Genomic DNA, 9,621 nt, shown 5'->3' on the forward strand with positions numbered 1-9,621 from the left:
CACTCACTGCCTGAGTCCCTTTGTGAGCCAGTGACCAGGGCCTTGCAGGCCAGCACTGCTTTCCCGTAAATGCAGAACTGACTCTTCCCGGCTCCTGCCTGCCATGTCTGCCTTCCAGGCCAGTGGCCACGGGAAACAGCTCCCAAACCACCCAGCAGCCCTTCTCAGGGAGGCAGTCATTCTGGAGACAAAGGCAGTGCCCAGAGCCTGCGCGCTGCCCGCCCCACAAAGCTCCCCTTCCTGGGGCCTCTGCCATGGGGTCCACGCCCTCTGTGAGTCTCTGACCCTGAGCCTCTTCACACAGCGCCTTGGATGTGCAAGGGCACTTTCTGGGAAGGGGCACTGGGGTGGATCTTCATTCTCGAGGGGCGCACGGCTGCCTTGGGGGTCGGGCCTGCCCGCACCCACCTCGGCAGCCGCAGCCCCACTCACCAGTCCGGGTTCTCTGCTGCCGCCGCCTTGGGGTTGAACCTGAGGTCGCTGTTCACGTTGAAGAGGACGTCGTCCTCCGTTACCGGCGGAACGGCTACCTGGTACAGTGGGTGCTGGAACAGCCTGGCCAGGAGGGAGCCGTCCCCGCTCGGGCCGGGGGGCGGCACAGGTCCACGCGGACCGGGGTCTCTGAGCAGCGGCCGGTGAGCGGCGTCTAAGGGTCGCAGGGCGCCGGGATCCTGCCCCGGCAAGGCGCCCTCGGCCGCTTCGGCTGCGGGTGGCAGTTTCTCAAGCGAGTGGGACGTGAGGTTGGAGGAGGGGTCGGAGCTGAAGTCCTGCAGGATGCGCAGTGTGTGCTTGTTGGGCCAGCCCGCGTCGCCGGCGGCGGAGGCTGCAGCCGGGGGCTCCCCCGGGCGTCCGCGCGCCTGGGCCCAGCCGGGTGCCGCCGCCTCGGCCGCGGGCTGCGCGCAGGAGCAGCCGGGTTCCCCCGAGGGCTGCGCTCCGCTCCGCTCCAGCTTGGGCAGCAGATCCAGCACGATGTGCAGCGCGCAGGCCACCAGGAACGCCATCAGGATGAGCACGCGGAACCTGCGCACCAGGATCATCTTCATGGCCCGGCGGGCGAGCGGGGCCTGGAACTCCGGGCGCCCCCAGAGCGCGCTCCGCCCGTACCCTTCTAGTCTTGGCTTGGCACGAACGCGGTGCCGCGGCGCGGATCAAGGTCCATCTGGCGTCGGCCAGCTACTCGTCCCGGGGCTGTCCCACGCGTAGGGCGCCCACCGCCAAAGCGCCCGCTCGCCGGGCCATTTCGGGGCCGTTCCCTTTCGCCTCTCCGGAGCGGCCGCGCCCTCAGCCGGCCGGGCCCAGCGGCCCTCGTCCGCGAAGCTGGGGGCGCAGCTCGGGGAGGCCCCGCGCACGTAGCGGCCCGCTTGGGTCTCCGGGGCCGCGGCCGCGCTCATCAGGCGCGCAGGGGCCGGACACTTAGGCCCATCCCGGCCGAGGCGCGGCGGCCTGGGGTGGGGGTGGGGGGTGGCGGCGACCGCGCGGCGCAATCCGATCCGAGGCTCGGCGCAGTCTCTTGCGCTGCTCCGTGGGCCGCGCTAGGCGCCGGGCCGGCCGGGCGGAGAAGGGGCGGCTCCTTCGGGCAGGGCTCGGTTCTCTCACGCTGCGGCCCGCAGGCGGGGACCTGGAGGGGAATGAGGGCGCAGGGCCGCGGGGACCGAGGAGGGGGCGGGAGCGGGGGGTGGCGCACGGAGCGTCCGGCGAAGTCCCCGGGCAGGTGCACCGGCCGTCCCCGGAGCGCAGCCCCCGCACAGCCGAACCTCTCCCCGGGCGGTCAGATATCCGAGCGCCGCGGAGCCGCCCCCCGCGTCAGCGCCCGCAGATTGGCGGAGCCGCAGCCCCGCGAGCCCGGGCCTACGCTGCTCCCTCTGTTTTCTCCTCCCCTCGGCCGCGCCCCGCGATGCTCTGCAGCTCCCGGCCCGCTAAAGGGAGGGCGCTTTCTTCCCGCGGTTTGACCAGAGAAGACAGAGAGGAAAGCAGACGGCGCTGATCCCGCGCTGCGGGTTCTGCCGAGAAGGGCTCCCCGGCCTGGCTGCCGCGCCCAGGACCTCGGCCCGCCCGGGGCAAGCCGCCGCCAGCTGCAGCCTCTCGGCTCCTCCCCGATAAGCCGAGGGCCAGAACCCAGGCCAAGTCCCTCCCCGGAGGCGCTGGGCGTCTGCGCCGCCGGATGAACTCCCTCTGGGCGGCGACCTTATGCCCCACGCCCCCGCCTCGGGCGGGTGCCGCGCCCCAGGCGGCCGGCGAAGGAGAGGAGGAGGGGGCGTTGGGGTCGCCACCGCTGGAGACGATGAGAGGAGCGGAGTGTTGGCCCAAACCCGGAGGGGAGGCCCGCACCGGGGCGAGGCTCCTGCACGCTGGGGCCTCATCCCACCTCGAGGGGACCACGCCTGCGCCTTAACTATGGCGGCGCCGGCGCCCCAGTTAGAATTCGCTTGGCACAGAGAGGTGCCCGGTGTGTGCGAGAGGCGGCACCTCCCTCGCTTTGGGCGGGACTGTGTGTGTGTGTGTGTGTGTGTGTGTGTGTGTGTGTGTGTGTGTATGTATCAATTGGCCTCGCCAGATGCGCAAAATTGGCCACCTACAGCCAGGGGCGCGGTACTTCTGTGCCCACGCAGCTTCTGGACCCCCAGCCCCCAACAGGGAATATTTTTTTAAAATTTATTTATTTAATTTATTTATTTTTGACTGCGTTAGGTCTTTGTTGCTGCACACAGGCTTTCTCCAGTTGCGGCGAGCGGGGGCTACTCTTTGTTGAGGTGCATGGGCTTCTCATTGCGGTGGCTTCTCTTGTTGCCGAGTTCGGGCTCTAGGCGCGCGTGCTTCAGTAGTTGTGGCCCACGGGCTTAGTTGCTCTGTGGCATGTGAGGTCTTCCCGGACCAGGGCTGGAACCCGTGTCCCCTGCACTGGCAGGCGGATTCTTAACCGCTGAGCCACCAGGGAAACCCCGTAGTAGGGAATACTAATGTGCACTTCAGCCTAAAGTCATAGTTGGGAAGGTAAGTGAACCTGGCCAAAGGAGACATCACAAACACACCTACCACCAGGCTCACTGCCCCCTGCCCTTCAGGGGCTGCAAGTTTCCAAGGACGAAGCCTCTCTGGCAGGACTGAGGGGAGGCCAGTCTCCAGTGGGAGCCCTGGGGTGGGACCCCTAGTCTCCCATTGACTCACTGTACTGCCTTCTCAGGACTGCAGTTTTCTCTTGCATGAATTCAGGGTCCATTTTCCCTGAGACTCACCATTGAATCTCAGTGCCTGGCCCAGTGCCTGACATTCAGAAGGCGCCCATTAGATACCTGGGGTGAAGGAGGGGAGTCCCAGCCCAGCAAGTCAGTGAAATAGATGTTTCTGAGGCCATCTGAAGTAAGTGAAGGGCTGGGCCCTCCTGGAACTGGATCTGGAGGATGTGTTGGGGCCAGGGCCGGGGGTGGGTGGGAACCAGAGGGTGAAGGTGGATTTGGCTGGAAATGGAGCATTTGGGGGCATTTTCATCCCCTGGAGATGGAGCTCCTCCCTCCCTCCCTCTCACACTGACAGCACCATTTGTGTGCAGAAGAGGTAACTTTGGACAGGGTTACTCAGAGAGGCCAAGGAGATGCTGTGCAAACTGAGATGGAGGTTGAGAAGCACCACCCCCCCATCTGGGGGAGGGGGAACCAGGCAGGAAGGAGCTTAGGTCTGTGGTCACCGCAGTGTCTCCCTTGGCCTTGGGGTTCTGTAGGCTCCAGCGCCCCACCCACCCACCCGGGCCTCCCATGTTCAGTGTCCTTAGGGTGGACGTGGGGTGGGCGGATCCCATGAACCATGGACATTAAGAGTGGGGGCCTCACTGGGGCTCCCTGTGCACTTAGGTTACCTCTCCCCCCACCCCCATCATTCTCTTGGGACATATATTATTTGGACCTCACCACTGGATGGCTCCCGTGCACAGTTCTTGCTTTATCTCAACTGTCACCTTGGAAAATTATTGTCTCACTAGCCTCACCTCACTTCTTCTCATCCCGCCACTCTAATTATTTTCCCAGCAACGCCATCACCATGTGAAGATACTGTACCGTCTTCTGTTCTCATTTATGGTTTGTATCCTCTAAAATGCACATGCTCCACTAAGATCAGTGCCTTGTTCACACCTGTGCCCTGGGCAGATGTAGGGCATGTGTCAAAGAAGGGACCACAAGCCACCATCCAACTTGGGGTCAGGTGTTAACAGGCGAAGGTGACGTGAAAAAAGCCTTTGAAAACAGAGCACTCACCACAGGAGGTCAGAGTATGGAAAACTCTTGGCCAGGTCTTTCTGCCTGGTTCCTTATATTTTGCTCTGAGCAGTAATTTGATTTGGCTTAATGGACTCATCCAAGGAAATATACACATACACACACAGACATGCACAGACACACACATACACATGCCCACACAGAGAGGCACAGCCACAGACAAATACACACACACACTCGGAGACATACACACAGGTACACACACATGCACGCAAATGCACAGGGTCCGAAGCTCCCTTAGGCCTCTGCTGTACTGTCCCCGGGCAGAGGCCAGGACAGGTGGGGTTACTCCAGGAAGGGCACCAGGAGGTTAAATGCGGCCTCATCCAAGACTGAGGAGTAGCACTGGGAGCTTTTTCCTCCCAAAGGCTGGCGCTCCAATAAACCAGTGTTAAATATGCTGGGTGGTGCCAGGAATTAACGTAGAAAAATAAGGTTGGTACCACAGAGAGGGAATAATGCACGTTCTGGGTGAGGGGACTGCTATTTACACGGGGACGGCCCCTGAGAAAAGGACATTTGACTAGAAACCTGCATGGGAGGGAATAAGCAACTTGGAGGTCTGTGGGGCTGGAGTCCTTGGCAAGACTGGCCATGGTCCTGAGTGGGGTCACCTGGATGCTGAGCCTTGTGTTTGTTGAGGTTCCTGGGCAGGAGCCACTTTTTCCACTGTGTGACCTCACCTGGGCTTATCCAAGGAAATCCGACCTGAGGCCCCGGCTCGAGGCTCAGCAGCTGCCCTGCAAGGACAGGAGGAGGATACTGGGGCTGCAGGGGTGGGTGCACCTCACAGGAGGTGCTGGGACTGGGCCAGAGGACAAATGGGGGTTTCCAGTGAGGAGGAGTGTTCCAGGCAGAGAGAGATGAGGTCCCTGGGGACAGACACAGGGGAGACGCCACCTGCCTCTTACCCGTTTAGGGCCCCTGGTTCCCCCACGTGCCAGGTGCTCCTTCCACCCAAAATCTCCCCAGGCTGTGGGGAGCCGCCAGTGGGCCTGGCTCAGGGGGCTCTGTTAGTCTTTTCAAGCAGAAAGGGCTGCTGGTGGCGACTGGAGACGGGAGAACAGGGCAGTGGCTGCCTTTGTGCAGAAGGGGAGAAGTGCACACACTCGCTTGTGGGTGTCATGTGAGGGGTGTGGGACCAGCACTGGAGCCTAATCCAGTGTCACCTGTGAAGTGGCACCTGGAAACCTGGGACAGGCTGGGAAGAGACTTGGGCCGTGAAGTTCGAGCGTGCATTTGGGGCGGGAGGGGGAGGACTGTCCCAGGACCTGTGGGCCGACAGCTGCAAGGTGACAGTTGTCCTGCAGGGCTGGGGAACATTCCAGGAGGGCCCAGGACCCTCCTTCCTGAGTTGGGGGGGTAGAAAGGGGAGCAGCATAGCCTGCAAGTTGGCATGCCTCCTCCTTCTGGGACACCAAGCCTGCCTTCCCCACTGCAGCCCCTCTGTACCCGGCCAGCCCGTGTCCAGCCTGGAGTGGAGGAAGGAGGGCTGGAGGGACCCGCCCACCAGCTCAGGTCCCAGTCACACCCCTGTGTTTTCCTAAGGATGACTCATCCCAGACCCACCAGGGAGGCTCCTGGGCTGTTTACCACAGGCCAGCCCTGGCCGCAGGCTATTCTGGGAGCTGGGGGTGGAGCTAGCTGGGCTGGTGGAGGAGGCTTGTCTCTGGGCAGTTGGGGGGGGGCATCCACGTGTGCCCAGGTATCACGGGGTTTGGGGTTTTAACCCTTGTCAGGGGGAACTAGAAAACATGGAAAGATTCTTGCCCTCCCTCGCCTGCCTGGGACTTGGGGCCGTTGGGGTAATGGGCCGGGAGAGAGGGATTTACACTGACCACTAGCAGGAGGGACGCCTCCATAGGAGAGGGGGACAATAAGACCAGTGTTATCTGTGCTGGGCTTGGGGGACTCTGAGGGGCGGCCGCAGTGGGGTTAGCATCCTGTGGACGAACCTGGCCCCACTGGCCCCACCAGCCAGCCCATTGAGTGCCTCCTGCTGGGACTCTGGCCCATTCATTCTCCTGTCCTCGTCCTCACAGCCACAGCCTGAGGGGTCTTTGGAAAATAGAGCCCCTTTGTTCTAATTAAAAATGACAGACCAAGAAGCCAAAAAAACGAGCAAATTAAACAATAAAAAAGCTTGACTTTATTTTGCACATTTTGTATCACTCAAATACATAATATATTATTTTCTATCGTATATGCAAGAGCCACCAAAAACTGACCATCTACTGACTATAAGGAAAATTGTCAAGAAATTCCAAAGGAAGAAAATCTACAGTCTGTTCACTGAGTATGTGTGTGTGTATGTGTGTGTATGCACACAGACTCATGTACATACAGATACATAAGCATATATAATCTACAGTTGGTTCATGGAGTATGTACGTATATATACCATATACATATATACAGATACATATGCATACATCATCTACAGTCTGTTCACTGAACACAGTGCAGTTTAATAAAAAAAAAAAAAAGCTAAGCTTTAAAAATATTTCTACCTGGAAATTAATACCACAAATAAAAGCACTGCTATATATAATTTGGGGGTTATGAAGGAAACCAAAAGGCAAATTAGACCATTTAAAAATGAACACAAATGAGAACGGCACCTATTAAAACCTGTAGGATGCCACCAAAGGGGTACTCAGAGGAAACTTGGAGTGATAACCGCATTTGTTAAAAAATGATAATGACTAAAAATAAGCGAACTAAGCTTTCAGTTAGAGAAACTAGGAAAAGAACAGTAAACTAAGCCCAAGTAAAGAAGGAATGGATTCCTACAGAACAAAGCAAAAACAAATGCCATAGAAAACAAACAACGGTGGAGATGGCAAATAAAACAAGAAGACATTTCTTTGAAAAGACCAGTGGAAGAGTCAAAATGCTGTGAAATCTGATGGAGAGAAAAGAGAAGAAAAAGAGGCCTCTAAGCTAAGGGGCGGTGTGGCTAGAGGAGTGAGTTCTGGTCCTGCAAATCTCGTGTCTCAGGAGAAGCAGGGGAGAAGGCGGAGTGGTAAGAATCTGGTGGTGTAAGATCTCCCGTGCCCAGGGAGCATGGCGGGGCGGGGGGCGGGGGAGCTCCACGAGGGCCCCGTAGGGTGGGGGATCTGGCAGATTGAGAAGAAGGGGACAGTTACTGGGCAGAGCGTCCAGGGCACCTGGGGCAGAAATGGACCTCTTGAGGGCGTCTGCAGCACCCATCTCCCAGAAGCTCTGGTGCAGGTTTTGTGGGTCTGGGTGCTGGCTGGGCACTGTTTGCTGTATTGGCCCAGCTGTGGTGTCCAGCTGGCACCATAGTGCACTCTGTCCTGTGAACACACAGATATCACAACGGAGGCGCCTTCAGATCGAAAAGGAAAGGCATGCAAGAGTATGTGGGGTGCTGCTTTGGGACCACCTGAATCATCCAGGGCCATGGCCCCCAGGATGGGAGGGTCTGGGCAGGATGAGGACACAGTAATTAGAGACGTTATTAATTTAGTTGTCTCTTTCCTTTCAATAATTGAGGGATAATAGATGTCCAAATAGCAAAAGCCAAAATTGATAAGACTAAATATTAATACTAATATTAATATTAAATATTAATTTTTTAATTAATGGAGTTTAATTAATATTTTAATAATTATTATAATAATAATATTATTTTATTATTATTATTATTATATAATAATATTTTAATTAATGCAGTTTAATTAATATTTTAATAAATATTAAAATAATTAATATTAATATTAATAATAATTAAATAATATTAATAAATATTAATACTAAATATTTTTGTCTCCAAGTTACCAGTGACACCATTTTGTCTTTTCTGGGGTGTAGGGGAATAATTTTAGAAGGAGGCATTTTGTAAAATTAAAAGGCCTTCACCAAACATTATTTTATGCATGAATGTAATTTACAGGTTTAATGATTAGAGATGAAAATGCAAATATCAGACAAATAAGATTTGATATTTAAAGGCAAATGCAAGACTCAAGTGAGAGAATAAATTACAGCAAAAATTCTTATTCAGAGCTACCAAATTTCTGGATCTGGAGCAAAAACCTCATGCTGACAAGCCACATGGTGGGACGTCAGGTTCTTCCTGGGGGAACAGCCTGCTGTGGGGCCCACTGACCCCGTTCCAGGTTCAGGTCCACCCTGGTGGCCCCATCCAACACCCTGTGGCAACACTGTTGCCACAGTGATGGCTTCCAGTAATCAGCCCTTTTTGAGAACTCCATCTCCTCCTCTGCCAACCCATGAAGATTCCACGTCTCCTCTGGTGTCGGGGGGCAAGCCCCAGGCTCTGCCCTTGGGGGGGCATGGCCAGAGGGGTCCCCTCACAGCCCTGGCCAGGGAGGACCCCCTGAGTTAGGGTTTCACATCCAACCCAGACAAAACCTGCTGTTCTTTATGGTGCCATAGAAACGGATACAAGACAGAGCTCAGCTCCTCCTCCCTGGCAAACTGGAGATTGCTGGCATTTCTGGCCCTGCCTGCCAATGCGTCTGGGGGCAAAGGGCACAGGAGCACAGCTCTGCCACTTGTCACTCAGAGGGACAGTGGCCTTTGCTCCCGAGACTGCTTGCAGGACCACAGGGGAGGGTTTAGGAAGGGTCAGACAGTGAACACGGTAAAAGTCAGGGGTGTAAAATGGTTTCACGTAAATAATCTGGAAACAGCTGCCTAGAATGTTCTTTACATTGGAAAGTATGCTTTGAGGTGATTATTCAGGATTTTATAGGCCATTGCTTGCCTGAGCCCCAGGCTGGCTTCTGGCTTTGCAGAAAAGTGATGTCGTGTTTTACGAGTGGCAGATGGCTTTTATCACACGTCTGCATCATCGCTATGGTGACAGGGCTGTGCGCTGCCCTGGGACGGGGTACCGCATGGCTGCACGCGGGCAGACTCTGCAGGTCGGGCTTTGAGCAGGGGCCCCTGGACGAGGCCTGACCAAGTGCGTTCCTCTCTGCAGCTTCCCGGCCGGTCAAGCGGCTGCAGCAAGGACAGTGCCCGTGCTCCCGCCCCACCCCCGCAGGGATGGCGTCCACTCCAGGGCCCACGGAGGCCTCTGGCCTCCTTTATCCCCACTTTGCTCTGCAGTCACCTGCACAAACTTCCTTGGCCAAACCCCGTTCTCTTTATCAGAAGACAACAGAAGCAGTTCTTCTTCTTCATCTGCACCCCTCCAGTCCAGGCCCTCATTGGGGGGTAAAGGCCAAAGCCCCACTCCCCTCTGCTCGCTCCCACTGGACGCGAGGTCGACGGATGCCTGCCTCCCGGGGGCTCCCGTAAGCTTGACCTGCCCCAGCCTCCCAGGCGCTGCAACAGAATTTGGAAAGAAGGACCGAGT

At 56.8% G+C, this 9,621-nt stretch overlaps 1 protein-coding gene across 1 annotated transcript in view; it reads right to left on the reverse strand.

Moving 5' to 3' along the window:
• The window catches only part of FAM20C (FAM20C golgi associated secretory pathway kinase), a 38,362-nt gene extending 36,226 nt beyond the window's left edge, over positions 1-2,136 (reverse strand). The window contains exon 1 of the mRNA XM_061208631.1: positions 433-2,136. Within this exon, the coding sequence (XP_061064614.1) occupies positions 433-1,043 (611 nt within the window). The 5' untranslated portion in view covers positions 1,044-2,136. The remainder of the gene's footprint in view (positions 1-432) is intronic.
• Positions 2,137-9,621: the final 7,485 nt, after the last annotated feature.

Source organism: Eubalaena glacialis, chromosome 13 (assembly GCF_028564815.1).
Source record: "Eubalaena glacialis isolate mEubGla1 chromosome 13, mEubGla1.1.hap2.+ XY, whole genome shotgun sequence".
NCBI classification, from domain to species: Eukaryota; Metazoa; Chordata; class Mammalia; order Artiodactyla; family Balaenidae; genus Eubalaena; species Eubalaena glacialis.